Source organism: Mustela lutreola, chromosome 6 (genome assembly GCF_030435805.1).
Source record: "Mustela lutreola isolate mMusLut2 chromosome 6, mMusLut2.pri, whole genome shotgun sequence".
Taxonomy (NCBI): domain Eukaryota; kingdom Metazoa; phylum Chordata; class Mammalia; order Carnivora; family Mustelidae; genus Mustela; species Mustela lutreola.
In genome coordinates, this window is record NC_081295.1 from 6,442,342 (window position 1) to 6,467,202 (window position 24,861).

The window sequence follows — 24,861 nt, forward strand, 5'->3', positions numbered from 1 at the left end:
ATGATCTCACTTAATGCACATAAACTAGCAGCAGATCCTTCATTTTTGATGAAGTCCCTTTGGGAAACGGCAGGTCATCATTGCTCTTAATTTGCATTTTTCTGACCACCCATAAAATCAGGCATCTTTTCACGTTATTAGCCTTTTGCATTTTCCTTCCCTAGATGGACCGTCTCGTGTTGTTTGGTATTGAATTGGATAGTTTGCTATTTTGTGAAGTAAATGACAGAAGTACTTTTCACGAGTATGTATATTAACCATTTGTCTACAAGATAGTGTGTAAACATTTTTGTCTTTTACATTACAGAAATTTTTGAAATACGGAGCATTTTCCTTTATGTAAGGAAAGACTTATTCAGTTGATATCTATCCAAAGAAGCTCTCCCCTCTACTCCCCTTGCAATTGATATGATTTTCCAGGTTATTTTTCTTTCACTATTACATTAAACTTTTTGTTGTTTGTTTTCATACTTAGATATTTAACTTATTGGAAATCTTTTCTGCAATGATGTCCATTCATTCACTCCCACTATTGGCTATTTCGTTGTGCCCACATAATTCATTAAATAGCCCATCCTTGCTTCATTGAATGAAAATGCCATATGTACTTACAGATATTTCTAGATTCTGTTTCACTGGACTGTTTATGTATTTCTATGTGAATACCATATTTCATTGGCTAGAATAGAATAGAATTGAATAGAATGCTTATAATGGTGTAATAATCGTAGCACATGCTAGGGTGTTCCTCTTACTCTCATTATTCAAAAAAGTAAATTCTCATACGTTTATTTTTCATGTGATTCTTTTCAGCAGTCTTTGTGTTCAATCTCCCTCTCTCCCACCAAAATAATTCCACCTAGGATTCCCATATGACTGGCACCAAAATTTTATGTAGATACTAGGACTTGTGTGCAATCGATAATGACCCTTACATTCAAGCTATTTGGCCTCTTCATTTACTGAATTCTCTACTTGTAAATACTCATAATAAGTCCTTTACCTTTCCTGATGAATAAATATACCAGTTATTTTATAGTTTTTGTCAACATTAGCAAAGAGATTGTTTTTCTATTTCCATTTCAAGCTGAGCTTTGCTAATATGAGGAAAAACAATTAATTTTTTACTATATATGTTTATCCAGCTAATTAGCAAAAATTTCTCATTAATTTTCACAACTTTTAATTGAGTCTCTTGGGTTAGGTATGCCATCATGTCATTTGGAAACAAGGAAAAATTTGTCATTTTTTTAAAAGTTGACGATACGTATTCTATTTTCTTTTCATGTTCAGCCATGGATAACATAAGTACAAGTGAGCACTTTCATTTAGTGCCTGATTATTATTGCTGTTTTGACAAATGATTTTATTGTATTTATGGTAGCTGACTTTTATCATATTTAATGTAGCTGAATTTTCTTTTTTTATGTAGGATTTTATGTAAAATGGCTTCTAAGTTTGATTATGTGGTTTGGATTTACCACTGACATATTCTCATATACCTCCTTTAAGTTTTGAATAGCATGAATTAAATTGATGAATTTATTAAGGTTGAGTGATCTGTGCAGTTTGAAATACCCTATTCTTACCTTACTTATTATAGTCACCACTGCCTGGAAATGTATCACATTCACTTGTTTATTGTGTTTTTGCCATTCTAGAATGTATGTACTATGACTTTTTTTTAAGATTTTATTCATTTATTTGACAGAGAGAGAGAGAGATCACAAGCAGGAAGAGAGGCAGGGGGAAGCAGGCTCCCCGCCGAGCAGAGATCCCAATGTGGGGCTCAATCCCAAGACCCTGAGATCATGACCCGAGCCAAAGGCAGTGGCTCAACCCACTGAGCCACGCAGGCGCCCCTGTACTATGACTTCTATTTGCTACTTTATCCTTACCACCTAGAATAGTATCTGGCACAGAAATGATAATACATATTTGATAAATAAGTAAACAAATGTTCTAGGTACATTCCTATTTTAATATATTGCTGGATTTAATTTGTCAAAAATTTATTTTGAAGCGCTGTATCATTATTCATGAGCAAATTGGTATATAGTTTTACTTCCTGGTAGCTTTATTGGCCTTTTAAATTAAACATATGCTAGTTTCTTCATATGAGTTAGGTTGTTGTTTTATATTATTCTAATTTGCATTTATTTGGATAGTTGACAATTTGCTGTAGCTCACAGAAACTCTTTTATGTTGTTTTTGATTTCTCTCTCTTTTCTCTGTTTATGATTAACATATTGATGTCCTCAGTCACATTCATGGCTGTGATCTTTTCCTCCATGCTGCCCATCTTATTAATAGGTCTTCCCTCCCTTTGGTCTTGGCCAGTACGTGGTTTTTTGTTTGCTTGTTTGTTTATCTTTCAGTGCTTAAATTTTAAAATTCTTAAAACATATTCTGAAATTACATCTAAATCTGATCAAAACACTTCATTGTGTCCTAGTTATATTTCCTTAAGAATTTTCTTCAGATGAAAGAAAATAAATTCTTCCTACAGGCATAACTGACCGCTCCCACAGCTCCCAGTGGGCAGTTGCAGCATCTGGGGGTCGAGGGGGCTCTGCTTAGTCCCTCCAGGGGTGGCGTGTAACTGCCTGGGAGACTTCCCCTCACACACAGACAGTCACAGATGCCTTCTCTGAGAATGCTTTAAGTTTTGTAATGAGAGTCCTGATTAAGAAGAGCTGTCTATACTATCATTTCTTCATAATCTCTGCTTCATTTGCTTGCTTATGACTTTCTCTTTTTTTATATGTCTCTTTTCTACCAGATTATGTAGTCTCAGGGATGAAATTGTCCTCTGTCTCTGTCCTTCCAACATCACATACATGTCTCATTAAAAAATTGGGATAGATGGCTAACTATGTTATCTTAGTGGCAGTCTTATGCTTCAAAAGGTTTGATGTTCCTCCCTTATTATTCTAGTTACTATGAAGGATAGACAGGATATTAATCTATTTCACTCTCAGACTGACCAGGCAATGGTATATACATATATATATATATGTATACACACACACACACACACACTCACACACGTACACACATACACACACTCACGTGTATATATATATGTGTGTATTTATTTATAAGATATACGTGCACACACCTGTCTATATATATTCCATAAATAAAATGGCTAGTTGGGTTTTTATTTTTTCCATTTGTAATTGGTTATGCTGACATGGAAAAAAAATACTTAGTGTTACACTTAATGGTGAGAAACTAGAGGCTTTCCCATTAAAATCAGGTACAAGCCAAGGGTGCCCTCCTGCAAAATTCCTTTTTAAAATCTTACTGGATGAGCTTGTTAATGCAGGCCGGCAAGAAAAGGAAATAAAGGTATACAGATTGAAAAAGAAGAAATAAAACCATCTTTGCTTAGAGATAGCATGATAATCTATGCAGAAAATCTAAAACAATCAGCAAAAAAAACCCTCTTTTTTTGAGTTTTATAATAACCTTATTCATAATTTTTTTATAGCAGCTTTATTCATAACAGAATAATTATTATAATTCCCAAATGCAGAAGCAACTACGATATCCTCAGTAGATGAATGGATTGATAAACTGTGTCACATCCAGACACTAGGATATTATCCAGGGCTAAAAATAAGTGAGCTGTCAAGCCATGAAAAGACATGGAGGAAATTTAAATGCACGTTTCTAAGTAAAAGAAGCCAATCTGAGAAACCTACATACTATATGACTCCAACTCTATGGCTTTCTGGAAAAGGCAAACTGCACACACCTTAAAATGATCAAGGATTGCCCGAGGATATGTAGAGGGATGAACCGTTACAACACTGAGGATTTTTAGGACAGTGAAAAGCTCTATGATATCTATATCTATATATCATGATGCCACATATGTGTGTGTGTGTGTATATGTATGTATGCATGTATATATGTGTATATATCTATGTCCATATGTCATTGTACATTTGTCCAAACCTATAGCTTGGATATAGAGTATAAAATACCAAGAGCTCACACTGATGTGAAGTACAGGCCGGGTGATGACATCCGACTGTCGGTTCATCAGCTGTAACAACTGTCGCACTCTGGTGGGGGATGTTGAGAACGGGGGAGCCTGTGTGTCTGCCGCGTGGGAGGCTATGAGGTATCTCCATACCGTGCCCTCAGTTTTGCTGTGAACCTAGAATTCTTCTAAAAACCATCTTAATAAAAAAAAAAAAAAAAAAAAACACTCCTGGCAAGCTGGGTGGCTAGTCGGGGCAGCATCTTCCTTCAGCTCAAGTCATCGTCCTGGGGCCTGGGATCGAGTCCGGCATCAGGCTTCCGCTCTGTGGAGAGTCTGCTTCTCCCTCTCGCTCTGTCCCAACCCCTCCTGGTGCTCTCTCTCACTCGCTCCCCCACCCTCTCTCTTGCACTCTCACATAAATAAATAAATCAACAAGTAAATAAGGTCACAGAACAAAACAAAACTAGAGACAACCCACACCTTGTTACCATTTGTTTCCTAATTTTATTCATCTTAGTCTTCCTGGATATGCACGGTTCATACGTAAATTTACAAATTGTACTTTATTTTCCTTCCTTTTCTAGTGAGGAAATACAATAAACATAGAGAATGTGAGAAACCATTAAAGCACATAAAGCACTTGCCTTTGCCCGGATTGGGCCCGAGCGGAGTGTTTATAGTTGTGTGTGCTGCCTGCAGTAAAGAAAACGGGAATAAAAAGAAGCTTTAAATTCTACTTGCCAAAGAAACAAGGACTTTTGAGGAGAAAAAGTTTAGATTTCAAGTCTAAAGTCATTTCAGATGTTTTAAAGCTAGGATTTTTTTTTTTTTATTGTTCAATATTTCTCTTTGCCTGTAGCCGAAACCAAGTTATATTATCATTTTGTGAATTACTGCTACCGAAAGGTATGTTTCTCTTGCACTTTCCATGCCCAAACCGGACACTTTAACGCTGAGTAGCATTTCCCAGCCTCTGGCTGCTGGAGGGAAGTGACAGCATCATTCTGCCAGGACTTGATCCAGGGAGCGGGGCCTGCTTTCCAGCTTGGCAGCAGAGAAGCTCGAACAGCAACAGCGATAAAGGTTAAGAGGAAGGTGCCGAGCAGCCCAAGGTAGAGGAAAGAACGCTTCGCTCCCAGGAACAGAAAAGGCCGCGAGGCGGTGTTTCCTGTCAGTTTCCCCTGGGCATGTCCTCGCACCAGGGAAAGTCCTTTCCACTTTCCCTTGTATTTCTATTATTTTAATTCCAGTGCATTTGCCGTGCAGTGTTATATCCGTTCCAGATGCACACTACACTGATGGGCGAATTCTGCGCATTACTCAGTGCGTGTCCTGCTAAGTATCCTCCTAACCCCCCACCTCCATTTCACCCAACCCCCAACCCGCCTTCCCTCTGGTGACCATCAGTGTGTTCTCTGGAGTTCTTTTCTATTTTCTCTGTTTTTCTGGTTTTTTCTTTGTTTCTCTATTTTGTTTATTAAATTCCACATATGAGTGAAATCATATTGTCTTTGTCTTTCTCTGACTAACTTACTCCATTTGACATTATGACACTGTTTAGTTCCATTCATGCTGGTGCAAATGGCAAGATGTCATTCTTTTTAAGACTGAATAATATTCACACACACACACACACACACCCCACATATATACCTAAATGTATGTACATATATATACCACATCTTCTTTATCCATTCATCTATTGATGGACATTTAGGCTGCCTCTGTGTCTTGCCTACTGGAAATAATGCTGCAGTACACATAAAGGTGCATATAATTTTTTGGAATTAGTGTTTTCATCTTTGGGTAGATACCCGTTACTGGATCTAATGGTAATTCTATTTTTAACATTTTGAGGATCCCCCGTACTGTTTTCTACAGTGGCTGCACCACTTCGCTTTCCTACCCACGGCACACCAGGGTTCCTTTTTCTCCACCTCCTCACCAACACTTGTTGGTTCTTGGGTTGTTGATTTTAGCCATTCTGACAGGTGTGAGGTGATTATCTTATTATGGTTTTGATTTGCATTTCCCAGATGGCAAGTGGTGATGAACATCTTTTCATGTTTCCGTGGGCCATCTGTGGGTCTTCTCTGGAGAAATGTGCATTCATGTCTTTTGCTCATTTTTACATCGGATTATTTGGTCAGTTTTCATGTTGTGTTGTTTAAGTTCTTTATATATTTTGGATAATAACCCTTTATCAGATGTGTTGCTTGCAGATATCATCTCCATTCAGTAGGTTGCCTTTTGGTTTGGTTGACTCCTTCCTTTGCTGAGCAGAGTTTTAGTTTGACGAAGGCCCAACAGTTTACTTTTGCTTTTGTTTCCCTTGCCTCAGGAGATACATCTAGAAAAATGGTGCTATAGCTGGTGTCAGAGAAATTACTGCCTGTGCTCTCTTCTAGGATTTTTATGATTTCTGGTGTCACATTTAGATCTTTATTCCATTTTGAGTTTGTTTGTGTGTATAGTGTAAGAAGTGGTCCAGTTTCACTCTTTTGTATGTATCTGTCCAATTTCCCCAACACCATTTGTTGAAGACACTGTCTTTTTCCCATTGCATCTTCTTGCCTCCTTTGCCGAAGGTAATTGACCATAGAATTATGGATTTATTTCTGGGCTTTCTATCCTGTTACTTTAATCTATGTGTCTGTTTCTGTGTCCGTACCACACTGTTTTGATTACTACTGCTTTCTGGTATATCTTGATATCTGGGGTTGTGATACCTCCAGTTTTGTTCTTTTTCAAGATTGCTTTGGCTATTAGGGGTCTTTTGTGGTTCCATATAAATTTTAAGATTATTCTAGTTCTGTGAAAAATCCTGTCAGTATTTTGATAGGATTATATTAAATCTATGGATTGTTTTGGGTAGTACGGACATTTCAACAATGTTTGTTCTGCTAACTCAAGGGCATGGAATATCTTTCCATTTGTTTGTGTCCTCTCCAAATCTTTCATCAGTGTTTAACAGTTTTCACAGCCTTTACCCTCCTTGGTTAAGTTTATTCCTGGATGTTTTGTTAATTATGCCGTAATTGTAAATGGAATTATTTTCTTAATTTCTGTTTCTGCTACTTCATTATTATTGTATAGAAATGCAATGGATTTCTGTCTATTGATTTTGTATCCTGGGACCTTACTGAATTCACTTATCAGCGCTTGTAGTATTCTTGTGGAGTCTTAAGGGTTTTCTCTATATCATATTACCTAAGTATCATGCCATCTGCAAGTAGTGTGAAAGTTTTACTTCTTCCTTATCCATTCTTTTTGTTGTCTGATTGTTATGGCTAGGATTTCCAATACTAAATTGAACAAAAGTGGTGAGAATGGATGTTCTTGTCTTGTTCCTGACCTTACCAGAAAAGCTCTCAGTTTTTCACCATTGAGTATGATGTTAGCTGTGGGTTTTTCACATATGGCCTTTATTATGTTTAGGTATGTTCCCTCTAAACCTACTTTGTTAAGGGTTTTGGTTGTAATGCTTTGTCAAATGCTTTGTACAGCATCTGTTGAAATGATCATATGGTTTTTATCCTTTCTCTTGTGGATGTGATGTATCATGTTGATTGATATGCAAATATTGTACCACCCTGGCAACCCAGGAATAAAATCTGCTTGATAATGGTGAATGATTTTTTTAATGTATTGTTGGGTTTAGTATGCTAATATTTTGTTGAGGATTCTTGTAGCTGTGTTCATCAGAGATATTGGCCTGGAGTTCTCTTTCCTGTGGTGTCTTTATCTGGTTTTGGTATCAGGGTCATGCTGGCCTCATAGAATGAATTTGGAAACTTCATTCCGTGAGAATAGGTATTAAGTCTTCTTTAAATATTTGGTAGAGGGCTGGCTAGGTGACTCTGTTGTTAAGTGTCTACCTCCAGCTTAGGTCATGATTCCAGGGTCCTGGGATTGAGCCCCTCATTAGGCTCCCTGCTCGGCCAGAAGCCTGCTTCTCCCTCTCCCACTCCCCCTGCTTGTGTTTCCTCTCTCACTGTGTCTCTGTCAAAGAAATAAATAAAATCTTTAAAATAAAATAAAATGAAGAAATGTTTCGTAGAGGGGCACCTGGGTAGCTCAGTTGGTTAACCATCTGCCTTCGGCTGAGGTCATGATCCCAGAGTCCTGAGATAGAATCCCACATGCCCCACATCAGGCTTCCTGCTCAGTGGGGAGTCTGCTTCTCCCTCTGCCTCTCCCCCTGCTTGTGCGCTCTCTCTGTGTGTCAAATAAATAAATGAAATCTTTAAAAAGTAAAGTAAAATAAAATAAAATGTTTGTTAGAATTCACCTGTGAAGCCAACTGGTTCCAGATTTTTGTTTTTTGTGAGTTTTTTTATTACTGATTTCATTTCATTTCTGGTAATTGTTCTGTTCAAATTTTCTATTTTATCTTGATTCAGTTTTGGGAGATTATGTTTCTAGGAACTTACTCATTTCTTCTAGGTTTGTTGTCCAGTTTGTTGGCATGTAATTTTTCATAATATTCTCTTACAAACCTTCATATTTCTGTGGTATTGGTTTTTAGTTCTAATCTTCCACTTTTGACTTTGTGTATTGGAGTCTTCTGTCTCTCTCTTTCTCTCTTTTCTGATGAGTGTGTCTAAAGATTTATCAATTGGTTGATCTTTTCAAAGAAACAGATCCTGATTTCATTGCTCTGCTGTATTGTTATATAGTTTATATTTTACTTATTTATGCTCTAATCTTCATTATGTCCTTCCTTCCATGGGTTTTGGAATCTTCTTCTTTTTGTATCTCCTTTAGGTGTAAGAATAGGTTGGTTTTTTGGAGTTTTCTTGCTTTTTGTTCTTCTTTTTGTATCTCCTTTAGGTGTAAGATTAGGTTGGGTTTTTTTGAGATTTTTCTTGCTCCTTGAGGTAGGCCTATATTACTCTAACCTCCCTTTTAGAACATCTTTTGCTGCATCCCAAATGTTTTGGACTGTTGTGTTTTCCTTTTTGTTTGTCTCCATGGGTTTTTTTATTTCTTCTTTGATTTCTTGGTTAAGCCATTCATTATTTAGTAGCATGTTATTTAGCCTTCATGTACCTGTGTTCTTTCCAGGTTTTTTTTTTTTTTCTTGTAGTTGATTTCTAGTTTCATAGCATTGTGGTCAGAAAAAAATGCATGAAATAATTTCAGTTCTTTTTGAATTTGTTGAGACTTGTTTTATGGCCTAACATTTGATCTGTTCTGGAGAATGTGTCATGTACATTTGAAAAGAATGTATAATCTACTGTTTTAGGATGGAATGGTCTGAATATACCTGGTAGGTTCTTTGTTTTCTTTTGTTGTTTGTTTGTTTGCCCTGATTGATGTGGGTATTACTGTGTTGCATCTGTGGGACAAGTTGAGTTTAGGATTCTCCTACTCTGTCACCTTCCCAGAAGTCCCCCCACTGTCCTTTCTGACTCTTCAAGTCTTTTGACTGCTCTGACACCTGCTGTGTACTCAGCCTTGGGCCCGGCGTGGGACAAAATGCCTTCAGGTTGTTTACCCTCTGAGGAGTCTGTTAGAAAAGCAGGTGGTGTCAGCATCATGGAACAAGGCCTTCCCAGGCAGTAAGAGCAGGATAGGAGTGAAGGGTAACATGGGAGTCCCTCTCACCAGTCCTAGACGGTCAGGAAGGTTCTGAGGGCTGATGACTTGTAAGCTGAGCCGTGAAGGACACTTGGGTGTTTCGAGAGCAAAGGTAGGAGAAAGACAGTCCATGTTGGGAGATACTGTGTGTAAGAATCAAAGGCAATAGAACGCACACAGCCTTTAGGACAGGAAAAGGGTCTTTATGGCTGAAATGGGAGTGGGCGGGTAGGGAAAGATGGTGGGGCTGACGCTGGAAAGGCTCCAAAGGCCTTGCTCAGGGCAGCGTGCTTGAGCTGAAGCATATATAACCAGAAAAAAATGACAGGATTCAACAATCCTTTCACATTATTTGCCATTATTGAATAGAATAAGGGTTTTTTTTTTCACATTTAGAAATAAATGTAAAATAACTGCCAATTTCTAGAGAATGCCTAGAAATCAGTGGGAACACAACTCATCCAGGGATGGTGAGTCACTGGAAATTTTCCAAATTATGACCTGTCCCCTCAGTTCCTTGCAAATGATACCCAGCTAACAGATACTTGTTTATGTGTCCTCTCCTGGAGGCCGGCTGTGTATTCAGCAGTGGAGGATTACAAAAGGAAATGCTATGCTAACGACAAAATATTGTAACATCTTCTTTTATTTATCTGAGGACAGAAGCTGGAGAGCTTTGCCTAAATAATGAAACCAGCAAAAGCTGTGATGCCTTTATGTGCTTTCAAGCTGACACATTATGAGAGCCTGTGAAACCTTTAGCTTCTAAAGGAAATAAAGAACAGCCAGAATAATGAATATTGCCTTTTATAGTCTGGCTAGGCTACAAAATTTAAGGAGAAGATATACTCATCTTGTACACTGAGCCGATGATATCACCTAAGTAACTACTGTTGTGGTTGGAGGGAAGTTACGTGCCCAAGCATGGTGGGAATGACGACAGAAATGCAAGGAAAGTGAGCAACCACTAGTCAAGTGTGTGCCAGACCTGGAGAAAGAAAGCCTGCAGTAATCCGTTAACCGGATTCTCCTGAACCAGCCAGGAATTCCTGGGAGAAAATTAGATGTTATGAAAAGATGGGTCCTCTGGCAGTCAGGGGTTCTCAGCTCACATTCAGGGAGCCCGTCCCCTACGGAATAAATACAACCCAATGGCAGCCTCTATATTCCAGAAACGTTGGAGTCAAGGACCTTTAAGGGATGCTGAGAGCAGGATAATATTGCACAAATGCTGAGAAACATTGATGACGATAGTCAGCATTTGCTGTCAAAATTCTCCAGTGATAGGGCACAATCCTTGGAGTGAAAGCCTTCTCAAGGTAATAAAGAAAAAAGAAAATCCTGTTTTCCATTCTGAAAGCTAATGTGGAAATTTGTCTTGGAAGTTTCTATGCACTGCTAAGTTAAATCAAAAACCTGTTTTGAAAGGGTGATCCTTCAAAGTTGGCGATGAAGAACTGGTCAGAATGCACACTCTCCGTGCCACCCGTCAGTCCTCATCAGTGGGGAGACTGACACACCCCCAGGCTTTCAAAGCACCAGCCTGAGTCCGATGGGCTGGGATCTGTGCTTATATGCACGAGGAATCACGCAGTTCCCATTACGCCTCTGCCCAAGCCCAGTGCGCTCCAGCGGGTCTGAGCCCCCAGCGGGAGTTCTTACACAGCCTTGTTCCCCTGCTCACTGCCCTACCTTCCCTGCCTGCCAGACTCTTACCTTGTAAGACCCAGTGCCCACGCCTTCAAAAGCAAAACCTCATTCCCCGACAAGCTGGTCATCCTTCTCATCCCCGTGGCTCAGGCGTCTGTAGGATTGGCCACTTTTATTTATTTATTTTTGTGTGTGTGCAAATGTTTGTTGACGTGTCTTTCTCCTCCAAGCTTATGGATTCTTTTAGGGATTTTGTTTACCTGTGGATCTTCAGATACTGCTCAAGCCTGGGCCAGGAGAAAAGATTGCACTTTTTTTTCTTTTCGTTTCTTTTTCCTTTTTTCTTTCCTTTCCTTCCTTTTTTTTTTTTTTTTTAAATTTTTTAATGGGTAAACATTGGGGGAAAAATAATCCCTGGAAGCATGGCTATTACTTACAGAAGATACAATAACTTAGGTAACCAGGATGACAGGCACAGGTGGATCCAGGGGATAAAGGCCATTGCTGGAACTCTGTCTTTCTGTCTCCTATTTCTGTTCTCTTTTGAACACTGGCTTGGTTCTCAGACAGGTTCTTTCTAAGTCGTTGCGGTGGAGGAATGTTCTGTTCTGACGGAGTTGGCCACCTGTGCACCCCGGACTAGGGCCGAGAAAGGGAGGTACAAAGATCTGAGCATGTCTGCGCAATTACCTGGAGAGGGGAAGGGGGATCATTTTCTGCAACTTTGCTTTTTTCTAAGTGTACGTTTGTACCCCGTCACCCCCCACCCCAACCTGCCGCATCCCTCCCCCACTTTGGTAACTGCCAGTCTGTTCTCTGTGTCTGTGAGTTCCATTTTTTTGTTGTTCTGTTTTTGTTTTTGTTTTTGTTTGTTGTTGTTCTTTTTTCTTGTCTGAACAAAGCCATCTATTGAAACCATGCATTTCAAAATCATCTGTAATGACTCCTGATCTTCCTCTTTACTCATCATTCCTCTGCCCCACCCCCGTTTATCCCTAAAACAATAACTAGATGACTGAGTGTGTTACAGTAGAATAAATTTCTGGTCAGGCACATGGAAGAACTCCCAATCCAGGTGTGGAGGAAGAAGATAAGCAGGGTGATATCTACAGCTTTGATTTTGAAGTTAGACTTCTTGAAGGCATGTGGCATTAAAACCTGTGTCATTGTTTATATCTAGTAGCAATGGGAAACATGGGAAGTCCACATGGGTTTATTTATATACGTATCTGAAGGCTTAAGCTGCTTATGTGGACTGAGCCCAAACCACCACTGCTGTGATTAATGGGAAGAGTAGCATCTGTTACTTGAAGGATTGTCCCGCAGGATCAGTAAGAATTTAAGACAATTTTAGGTATAGAATCGGTTGCTTATCTACTACCACGGGGGTCAGAATTGTTTTAAATTTAAAAACTTTTTGATTGTAGAAAGATTTTACAATTCATATATTTTGACTCTAGAATATCTCCGGGACTGTATACCTATATCTTATCATTAAGAAAAACAAACAATCAATGATTTTGCAGTGAAAAGTATGAACAGTGACACTGAGTTGGGCAAATACAGACTGGAAATAATGTCACGCCGATGCATGTCAGGTATTGCCATACATAAAAAGTTACTGGCATATTTAGAGAGAAAAAGAGAGAAAACTTTGTGTTTTCAGAGCCATTTTTATTTGTATTACTTATTATATATTAGCCCAGGAAATGGACCTACTATATACTTTTAACTTTGGTAATAAGATAAAAATTCTAAAATACTTTTGAAATTTAACAATAGCTGTAGTGATATGAAAGTAGAAATACTGCGGACCTGGCCAGTGGTAACATTAGAGAGCCATGTGCTTGCTGGCTTGACATTGAAGACTTTCTGCTGCATAGAATGGGCTTGTCGTGTGCATGCACACCTGCCGTGGATTTCTGGGAGTTTCTGTGCATATAATGCACACATTCATAATTAACCCACGCAGGGCCATGGAGGAGGCATACACCCTCCCTTAAGGCTTTGGCAGTGGTCATGGTGTGGACAGTCAGCAGCTATCCTTCTCGGCAAGTACTGACATAGTTTCCTTTTTTATGGGAATATATTGACTTTTCTTTCTTTGCTAACACCTTATTAAGAGAAAACAAACTTGTTAATGAACCCAGTAACAGGCTCATTAGCTTTTGAGATTCCGTTTGTTTAAGTGTAACCTGATGTTATGACAGACATTGTTAAATTAACCAAATCTACAAGTAAAACAAGTTGCAGAGTTATTTTGTATCCAAAATAACGGAACTAACTTCTGGAGTTACATAACACAAAGTGAACATAGGAGGCAAAACGCTCTCAGGTCACAGGGAACAGGCTTCGGCATGGCTCAGTCACCGATTGTCCTTAGGAACCAAGTGGAGAGTGTGGTGATCACGCCGTGCATCAGGCTTTGGCTTGGGGAAAATGAAAGCTCTAACATGAACATGAATAATGATGTTTCAAAATGGATAATAAGACTGAAAACTATCAATTGTTCCTTCCAAAAGGATGTGATCTAACCTGATGAGGAACTGTTAGAGCCTCCAGTGGGGATCTCTGTTTGTTGCTGGCTACTGACAGAAGCTTTACCTGTGAGATGCCTTTAGATTGAGTCTAAGTGAAAGGTTGTCTGTTGTAACTTGTTAAATGTGAGGCCCTCTGATAGAGATGTAACGTGCTCCTTACCAGTTTTCTCATAAATAGTAACAATGGTCCCTCTTATTTGAAAATTTAATCTTTTAATAGGTCTATTTGAGTTTAAACTCAATATGCCAACATTATAATATAATATATATAGCAATATATAAATTGCAATATATATTACAATTTATTATATATAATACATATATTATGTCATGTATGTATGTGTGTGTATGTATGTGTATGTGTATATATATATATATATATATATATATATATATCATGCTGCTTGATTCTAGAATCCCCTGCCCTTCCTCTCTCTGTGTGGTATACTGGGCTTTTGGGCTGGCCGTGGCAAACATCAGCTCCCAGACTCCCTGTCCTTGCTTCAGGCAGGCTTTGCCCAGGGGAGACCTAGTGGGAGCTGGTTATTCAGAGAGAAGGCAGAAGATGCCAGGATATTTTTTGCTTTCTCTTCAAAAAGCATTTCTGGGGGCAGGTGGGTGTCTCAGTCAATTAAGTGTCTGCCTTTGGCTCAGGTCACGATCCCAGGGTCCTAGGATCGAGGCCTGCAGGCAGCCTGCTTCTCCTTCTCCCTCTACTGCTCCCCCTCTTGTATTTTCTCACATGCTCTGTGTTGTGTGTGTGTATGTGTAAAATAAATAAGTAAAATATTTTTAAAAGTAAAAAAAGAAAGAAACATTCCTGGCAGTGGCTGCCTCTCTCACCCTCCCAGTTCCCCGCAGTTAGCTTCCTCTTCCCCCCCCCATCCTCGTATACTTCTTTCTGCCAGTGGTCAGAGCCCCAGCGCTGCTGATCTCAGGGTGGCTTCCTGCCCTATGGTGCATCTACCACCTTGGTAACTAGATCTCAGTATTACATTCCTGCAGCGGATCTACTGATACGGGCCATGTTTCCCTAACTTGACTCTGACCCATGCAAATGGCCAGTTACTGGTTCAGTAGAAACCACAGATTTACTGCAGCCTTCTAGTGGAAAATGTGTGATCCTTGTATTTTATCAAGAGAAAGATGTGCTTTCCTTGGAGCACATTAACTAAGAAAGCTTTGGAGATTAACTCAAATTTAGACACACAACTCAAATTTAGATGAACTCAAAAGACACACACAGTATTTTATTTGGAAAACATACTATGGTTAAGCAGTATCTCTAAAAATCATTAACCTTGGGAAGTTCACTGAAAGCTGTTAGAATGTTCAAGAACAAAGAAGAAGGGTCTCACCATTTTTTTTTTCAGGTTTGTAGAACTATCTTGTGCTTGTGACATGCAAGACTTTCCAGACAGTAGTTGTCGGCTCTTTCCATAGAAATTTGGAACACATTGATTTGTGTTTGGAGTTGACTAATTAGCTTCCGATCCTATAAGTTCCTATACATCTGGGTTCTTGGTATGAATCTGTTTTCAGGTTTTGCTGCCTTATTTATTTGTTTCCATAGTTACTGTTATTTCCTTCTTTGTGAGAGACATTGGCGTTGAGTCAGGAGTCAGGTGGTAGGGTGGAGTGAGGAGAGGGTGGCTTCTGGAGATGCCACCAACAGCTGAACTGAGATGTTCATGGGTCTTGCCTTGGTGTATACTTCTGGTGTTTATGGGTCTGATTTGGTTAGAGGGTCAGGCCTCCGAAGTCTGCAATGACAGGTGAGTTATGATAAAATATAACTCACTGAGAGCAGAAGGAAAGAATCATAGCCTTGTCTACAGAATTGGTAACAATGTGAGTACGTTTCTATGAACTTAAAGAATATGACTTTGCTGAATTCTGGAAAACACTCATATATCATTGAACATGGTTGCAGTATAAAGCCAAGCTCATTTTCCAAGTCTTATTCTGGGTCCATTTTTTAAATAGTTTATACTATCCTTGGAAAAAAGAAAACTGGCCAATCACTGCCGTACCTTCTAACTCTATAGCTAATTAATTATGGCTTCCCAGAATTGAGTATGTGGAGCCAATTAAAATGAGCCGCCCATGGGAACTATAGTTCCAGGCTGGGTAGAAGAATTCATTTAATGTAACGGGACTTGTTTTTGTTTTGGTTTGGTTTGGTTTGGTTTCTCTATTTTTGTAGCTGATTTATCTTAAGCTAGCATTTGTAAAAGGTGGGGTGGGTCCCTTAGAGAACCTTCCTTTACACATTTAAGGGGACTAGGATTCCCTTCACTAGGAGTCACAGATGCCCTACCCAAGGTAGAATTGTTTTTAAAGGTTTTTCTCCTTTGCTTTGCTTTATTGTCTGTGTATTTTGCATGCAGAATGGAAATATCAAAAGACTACCAACATCTGAGCCCACTGATGGCATTGGGAAGGAAATGACCAGATCACGTTCGTGATGAGTCAGAAATCGCGTCACTGCTGTAGGGAGACAGTTCTCCAGGGTTCTCTTGCGTTTCTGCACGTGATGAGGGAGCCGCCTACTCCCTTCTTGTTCTGGACGACCTTTTCAAGGAGGTCATAGAGAGATCTGCTTATTGTCCAGTATAATAAAGACAGTATCACCCTTCAGGACAAAAGGATGGTTTGCTTGCAGCTCCTTCTGAAAGATCTGGGTTCCCTAAGCTCAGGTCCTCCCCTGTAGGGAGTTCAGAACCACTTACTTGTAGCACCTAGCTTTTCATCCACCTCATCCCATAATTGTTGGGGAGCAGGGGAAGCTGATACGGTCATCGTGCCCATCCTTCTTTCTGCCTGAGCTCCGAATCACGTGGTCCTTTGTCTCTGACCCAGAAGTCTCGTGTCTTCTGCCAGCAGCCAGGACACTGCAGCATAGAAACGTGAGCTTGCGAGCAGGGTGAAGTCCCAGACCCTCCCCCCGGTCCTGCCAATCACTCTATCACCACAGAAGAGCCTCCTTTCTTAAAAACCAGTGGAGAAAGTGTTGAAATTCACTGGTGTGATATCTATATTTAATAAGAGAATTGATCATTTGTATCTTAGTTTTATCAGCTCATGTGAAATACTGGAACTTTCTGAATATCTATAACCGTTTATACTATTATCTGTAAGCATCCATTTCCCCCCAATAAAAAGGACTGTGGCTTTTATCTGGCTGGATTTTATCTGGTGTTAGAACAGTTTGTGATTTGTTAGCTGAGCCTCAGCCAGTAGTTTTTTGCAAGCTAAGAAAAAATATAAATACTGTCTATTTATCTGTTTATGAAATACCTTCTCAGTAGCCCCGCCGACTCAGCTGTTCTGGAGGAATTACTTTGTATTACGAGTGGGATTTCTTTCATGTCACTGAAAGTGGTTGCAGCCAGCCCAGTGTATTTTGTAAGGGTCATTCCTGTCCTCCTGCTTTTGTTTTGGCAGTCAGGAATTGCTCTACATCTTTTTCTTAACATCCTTGAACTGGCCTTTGAAGGATTTGTAAAATTTCTAAAGGTAGCATTCCCTGTTTAGAAAAAAAGGGGCGGTGGGGGGGAGAAACTCATCAGTATGATTTCCATGCCACTCCAGGGAGAGATCAGGGCTCAAAGACATGACACTATGAACACCCCTAAACAGAAGCACCAGCCTCCCTATCTGTCAAAGCAAGACTGTTGTCACCACCTCATCTTCGGGGCCGGGGACCGTTATCACACCCTCATCTTTGGGGCTGGGGACCGCAGGCAGGACGACTTGTATGCCCCCTGCCCCGGGTAGGGTAGGTTCTGGCTAACTAGCAGGTATACCGTCAGGGACTGGAAGGACCCTTGCAAATAAGAACAGCTGGCTTTGGGACACTTGTCTAGACAGTGGCACGCTTCAGAGGTTTGGAGAGCAACACCTGTTACCTAAGACGCGGCATCATTTGCAGATGCAATAAGCGAAGTATGTTACAGCTGTCGTCTTCAGAGAGAATAAGCAGGGTTTACTCCCTTTACCACTGAGGTCAGTATAACTCGATGGTTCTCAAATGTGTGGTTTGCAGAGCAGTGGTAAAAGCATCACCTGCCAGCGTGGTAGAAATGCAAATCATGGGCCCTCTCTGGCACTAGTGAATTAGAAAACTCTGGTGTGGGGTCCAGCAACATCTAGTGTAACACCCCCCACCCCCCAGCCAGGTGATTCTGGTACACCTGGTGATTGAGAACCACAGATGTTAGTCACTGTATCTCAGGTCAGAGAAAAATGAGTTTAGTTTAGTTTCGAGTAGGGAAAGAATAAATGAAGGGTCGTGCTGTCAGATGTATAAAAGGATGATGGTAGAATTTGTTGAATAAACCTACTGATTTTTTCATTAAAAGTATATATATCTAGGGGTGCCTGGGTGGCTCAGTGGGTTAAGCCTCTGCCTTCGACTCAGGTCATGGTCCCAGAGTACTGGGATCGAACCCCGCATCGGGCTCTCTCCTCCGCAGGGAGCCTGCTTCTTCCTCTCTCTCTGCCTGCCTCTCTGCCTGCTTGTGATCTCTGTCTGTCAAATAAATAAATAAAAACCTTAAAAAAAAAGAATATATATCTAATGCCCGTTTTCTGCAAGACACTCTTAAGATACAGGTCTGAATAAGGGATTCCATAATTCTTCAGCGTCTAGATCAGGGGTGCACCATCAATGATGGCTTATGGACAAAATCCCATTTTCCAAATGTTTCCGCAGGTAAAAAACAGACCGAGGTGTCCATCTGCATATTGTCTGTGGGTGCTCTTAGGCTGCAGTGAGGATCGAGAAGCTCGACAAGGATCCGCGAAGTCCCACAAAGCCGAAAACATTTAGCATCTGGAGCTGTAATTAGAGGGCGAGTCCAGTGTTTGAAGGGGCGCTGCTGTCCGTAGGCCGAGTAGTTGCACTCCAGGGGGCGGCGGGGGAAGCGTGGTGCGCGCGGTCCGTCGTCCGGCGATGCGCTCGCGTCCGATTCCGGCCGCAGCAGGGAACCTCCCTTCGCGGACGTGGGCGTCGTGGAAGGTGTGAGGACGGTCGGGCAAGGGACCGAGCAGTCGCGGCGCCGAGCACCTCCGTGCACAAAGGGTAGAGGGTGCGCGGACACACAGAAGTAACAAGGGGAAGAATGAAAAACAAAACGAAGATTTGGGTTGAGAAGGGAGGATACAGGCAGCCAAGAGAATGTGGCCTCGGTGGAAAGCTGAGGGACAGCACGTGTGCGGGACAGGCCTGACGAGGCGGAGCAAGGAGACCCGCGCAGGTGCAGCGCATCCCCCGCGGCGCGGTGCGGCGCGGTCCGGGCCCCGCAGGGCGTCCTGGGCTCCTGTGCGAGGCCGAAAGCGTGTAGGAAGCGCGGGAGAGTCCCGCTGTGCTGCTGTGTAAGTCTGCGTGCTGGCGCCTGCGGAGTGACAGCGGTGTCCCTGGTCCCTGACTCCGTGTCGCATCGCTGCTGCGTCCGGACTGACTGTGAGCGGCGCCGTGGAAAAAGCACTGGGTTTCCCCTTAGAAAGTCTGGTTACGGGGTGCCTGGGGGGCTCAGTGGGTTAAAGCCTCTGCTTTTGGCTCAGGTCATGATCCCAGGGTCCTGGGGTCGAGTCCTGCATCGGGCTCTCTGCTCGGCGGGGAGCCTGCTTCCTCCTCTCTCTCTGCCTGCCTCTCTGCCTACTTGTGAGCTCTCTCTCTCTGTCAAATAAATAAAATCTTTAAAAAGGAAAAAAAAAAAGAAAGAAAGTTTAGTTACGTCCTGCCTTCACCTCTGATTGTTTGACCTCTCTCTCTCTCTGTCAAATAAATAAAATCTTTAAAAAGGAAAAAAAAAAAAAAAAGAAAGTTTAGTTACGTCCTGCCTTCACCTCTGATTGTTTGACTTTGGGCAAATCATGTCACGGCTCGGGGTCTCCGTTTCCTCATCTGTGAGATGCTGTCGCAGGCTCCCGGCTGCGCTCACATGGCGCTCGGCTGCCCGACTCCCTGACCACGGAAGGGCACCACGAAACTGGGGGCACAGGGCCTTTCCCCAGCTCCAGGGCTGAGACAGCAAAGGAAGATGAGCAGAGACACTCGGACCCCCCTACAAAGGGGGTTGCTGACTGGTTTGAAATGAGGGCATTAGCTTCCCTCCAAAGGTCTGATGTGGTCTCACGTCTAACCCACACCTCCTGACAGATTCCCTCTCTTGCCTGGAGAGATCGTTCGCTGTGAAAACGTGTGTGGGGGAAAAGGGCCAGTTGGGACCCAAGCCTGCGGTTTCTCACAGAGTCCTCATTCTTGCAGGAATTTTTCTTTAAATGTGGAGCACACCCGACCTCCGACAAGGACACGTCAGTCGCTTTGAACCTGATCACAACAAACAGTCGAGACATCACCTGCATCACGTGTACCGACGTCAGGTAAGGCTGGGAAGCACCGTCAGCCTCGACAGGTTGCTTTCCCAGTGACGGCCTCTCGGGGGGGACTTCCTCAGTGGTTTCTTTTTCTTGAGGAGGGTCTGCGTTGCTTCGACGCCGTGCGGGCGATGTGGGTGTATTTCAGTGCGATCCAACCGTTTGAACTGCCTGATCCGGAGTGTGCATCGTGGTCAAAGCTTCGATGCCCTTCTCCCAATGTGGGTACATTTTAATATCATCACATTATTTCAAGTACCAAATCCTTAATGGGATCAGTGGCCAAATAGTGCGCTAAAGATATAAGTGAGATGACTTAGGTTTGAAGGTAGTGTAATCTGAAAAAAAGAAGCTCGTGTATTAATATGGGTGAGTTCTAGAATAAGTTACAACGTGATGCTCCTGTTAGGAGTGCTGTAACAACTTAGGAACACCATTTATTCCTGGGATGCATGATCCGTAACATTTTATTTTAAACCAGATAGGAGGCTCGAACTCACAACCCCAAGATCAGAAGTCATGCACTCCACTGACTGAGCCAGCCAGATACCCCGACATTTTGTCTTTAAAATGTCTTTTCATCCACTCAGTTCTCCCACATAACTTGCCCTGGGTTTACATTAGGGCGTGGTGTGTATTCATACGCCCCAAATAAAAGCATGTAGCTAGTATGGGACCTGGTCACTTCTAATTTCAGTAGAAGAAAGAAAATGTGGAGACGCTCCGTTAGAAAAACAGCGATAAGGACCAAACTTAAATTTCAGTTCGGAAGAAAACACCAAGTAGGGAAACCTGGGCACAGTGAATCTTCAGGGTTGATGGGTGAGAGTAGAACTCCTTACTTCTTTCAGATGAACACAGTAAAAGAAATGGTTTATTCCATATTCTCTGAGGTTGGCCAGAAGCTCAAATTGCAATAGAGGGGGCCTAGCCCTGATATCAGGAAGAACTTCTAATGAAATCCCAACATGAATTAATGAATAAAGTCAAAGAAACCTTGTTCCAGGCTTTTAAGCAAAGACGTAGATACCCTGAGCGTTTTAGGATTGTCTCTCCTTGGTCTTGAGAGTGTGTTAGGTGGCCTTTTAAAGTTACCTTAAGCTCTGTGATTTCATGGTTGGGGGTATTAATACTCCTAACATAACACTTCTGTCCTTTCCTAAATTTAAATTAAAATGTTGACTAATAGAAGCCTGAAATCCTTAATAGCATCCATTAGACAAACTTGGCTTCCAAGAAGGGATAACAATGGGACATTTTTTGGCCACTGCATTTTTAGTTCCTGGTGTGATAGGGAACACCACTGGATTGCCTCAAATGTACCTTTCGAACGCCCCTTGGTGAGATGAACAATTGCAAATGGCCAATGACTTCAGCACCCAAGAGCCGCGGATTCTCCTGGTATCTCGGGAAAGGAGCTGGGAAGTCCTGAGAATAAGAGCTTGACTGTCCGCCAGCACTGAGAAATTAGAATCATGTCTCAGGTTTTCCTGGGAGAAATGAGTTTTTCTCAACGTCAGAAATGCAGCCTGTGAGCCCATATTTAAAAGCCTTCCATTAGAGTTGGTAAAGATGGCATTAAGATACGGAGTCCTGACCGAGCTGTCGTGCTCTGAGCATTGCCCTCCACGCTTCCTGCTACCGCACTCTCGCCTTCGTGTTAGTAACTCACAACATCCACCCAGAAAAACTAGCTGCTTCTCAGATCCACAGGCAGATAATTGCTGGAAAAATAATATTGTCTGTTGCAATAAAATTTTTCCTATTATTATTTTGAGGTGATTTTAAAAATAGAACCTACTATATTCAATTAGATTTAAGTGTGTGTGTAGAACCAACCACTTGACTGAATGAGGTCCCTTCTTACATACGGCAGCAGAGGAATAACCTGTATGTAAAACAAAGAAAATACTCTTCTTATAGTGAAGGATTCGTGCATAGGGATATCATAAAAGCCTGCATGAGGATACGCTGATATTTTATGTTGTACTTTACTGACTGTTGAGGTTTCTTTCTTTCTTTTTTTCTTCCTACAAATCCTTTCTTTTCTAAGTCAGAGGTGATTGAATCACAAAAAAACTAAAAAATGTTAGAATGTTTTTACCCTCATGGTTAGTAAGATTTTGGCTTAATTCCTTCTAGCATCTTGAGTACACCTAAATATTTGTGTGTATACATGGAGGGGACTGTGCAAAATGTAATTATATTGTACATAGAGCTTTGTATCTGGCTTTTTCCACTTAACATTGCATCATGAGAAATTTTCCTTGCTATGAAATATCCTATGAAAACATGTTTGTTTGTTTGTTTGTTTGTTTAATATTTACCTAAGATTTCATCGTTTGGGAATATTCTAATCATTTCCCTATTGCTGGTGATTTGAATTATTTCTAAAACCCTTAAATCTATATCCCTTTCCAAAAGTCATCAAATGCTTGTTTTGAATCTAAGACTAAGTGTTGTGGAAGTGGTAACAGAAGGTGAATGTCAATGGACATGTTTAATGTTCTTGATGCGTATCACCGAGCTTATTTCCATTTTAGACCATGACTGTCTGTCTTGAGAGGGCTCCTTGCCTCCCTGAAATGTTTTCCAGTATTATGTTCATAGTTTTAGTTTTTGCCTATTTGCTAAAGGACGTCAATGTTGTCACTAATATTTTTATTGGCAAGTTTGAACATTTCTCTCTTATTCACATTTTCTTTTTTTTGTTGTTGGCTTATTTGCATTTTCTGTTGTGAGAGAAAAATGCAAAACTTTCTGAGTATGAAAGCTTTAGGGAAGAATCTGAAAAAAAAAAAAAAAAAAAAGATTGCCTCTGCAGTTACTTTCTCATTCACTTATATATCAGTGTGTCCTTTGATAATACAAGGTTTTCTGACCTGTGAATGTATGTTTCAACATATTTCTTTGGTTTGTATTTTGAAATACTGCATCTTTCTGGAGATTAATCATTATTTAATTACAGAATTAAAAATACAAATTGGGGGTGTCTATTTATATTTTATGTTTCTTTTATTTATTTTTGTATGTACCCTAATCACACATCATTAGTCAAATTAGGCATCATTAACTACATAATAGATTAAAACCAGTGGATTAATTTCAATTCCACTTGTTGGTCACTGGCATAAGGGAAAGAGATTGGCTTTTGCATATTAACCTGGTATCTTGCAACCTTGCTGTAACCACTTATGATTTCAGGAATTACTCTGTGGACTCTTTCAGGTTTTCTGCATAGATTATCACGTCATCTCTGAACACGCACAGTGTCCTGTCTTTGCCTATCCCATCCCTGTCTTTCCTTTTCTTGCTTGTTCGCATTCGTAAGGACATCCGGGATGATGTTGAAAAGGAGTGATTGAGTAAGGGCGCACGTGCCTTGGAACTAATCTTAGTGGGAAAGCTTCAAGTTTCTTTCCTAGTTTTCTGACAGGTTTTTTTTTTTTTTTTAATCATGAGTGGGTGCTGGATTTTGTCAATTACCTTATTCCTGTGTCTACTGATATTATCATGTGATTTTTCTCTTAGTCTAATGTTTAGCCTGTTTCAGTCGACGATGGAATGTATTAATTCGCGTGCTGAATCAGCTCCACACACGTGGGTTCGGTCCCTCTTAACTATTGTATGTAATTCTTTTTAAGCTCTTCTGTATTTGAGTTGCAAATATTTTGTTGAGGATATTTACATCTACGCTCATGAGAGGTATGGGTTTTTCTGTCTTTGTCTGGTTTTAGCATTAAGGTAATTTTGGTCTCATAGAATGAGTTAGGAAGCATTCATTCTGTTTCTGTCCTCTGAAAGGGAGTGTAGGGAACTGGTCGCAAGATAGAAATGTATTTATTGTTGTGCTTTACAAACACACACATTTGTATACAAGTAGGTTAACATCTCTTTCATCTACCTTCGTAACAGCAATTTTTAATAAATATTTAATAACATATTTCAGGATCTCCAGCACCACTAAGCTAACTAACATATTCTCTTAGGCCTTCAGCCTCCTTTTAAAGTCTGAGATTTGCAGTAGGTCATCTATAAGGCTCTGGCTGGTTTTAAAAGCTTGCAAGAGGTAGGAACAATGCTTGTTCACAGCTTATGAATCGATCGTATCATTTGAGAAAACACCTGTTTGTGGTCCCGCCTGCTGACCAATGCAGAAAGAAAAGATGAGGTTTTCAGTGACTCTCCTTTCCAGAGCCCACATATGTGGTTGTGATATGTGAAAGTCTGTGTGTCTAACATAGATGTGTTATTCATTTCTGGGTGTCGGGCTTAAAATGGAATGTGGGTAAGTGGTTTGTATCCTTTGAGTTTACATTGTATGTAAGCAATGTGTTTCTTCCCTTAGAGAAGAAGCAGCCCGAGATTTTATGTGAACCAGCAGCTTCCCATCTGCCACAGCCACACGGTCCCCTCCACTTGCCCGCAGCTGTGAGCTGGTCTGAGCCACTCAGGGTTCTCAGCTCATAGTCTTACCTTTATGAACAAAAAGTAGTGAGTTGAACAAAAAGAAGAAACAAAACAAAGCAAATAAACAACCAAAAATTTGAGCCAAAGCAGAAAGTACACCATTTGAAGGCAGAATGGCTATATTGTGTATTTCCTTTTCTTATTCCCCCTTCAAGTTTTTATGTAAATTCCAGTTAGTGAACGTACAGTGTAATGTTAGTTTCAGGTGTAGAATTTAGTGATTTATCACTTACCTCA

At 40.9% G+C, this 24,861-nt stretch overlaps 1 protein-coding gene across 6 annotated transcripts in view; it reads left to right on the plus strand.

The window, feature by feature from the left end:
- The window catches only part of PRKN (parkin RBR E3 ubiquitin protein ligase), a 1,292,545-nt gene that overhangs the window by 717,307 nt on the left and 550,377 nt on the right, over window positions 1–24,861 (plus strand). For all 6 annotated transcript variants that reach the window (XM_059176590.1, XM_059176589.1, XM_059176592.1 and 3 more), the window contains one exon: window positions 20,045–20,160. In XM_059176590.1, coding sequence (XP_059032573.1) covers window positions 20,045–20,160 — 116 coding nt within the window. The remainder of the gene's footprint in view (window positions 1–20,044; window positions 20,161–24,861) is intronic.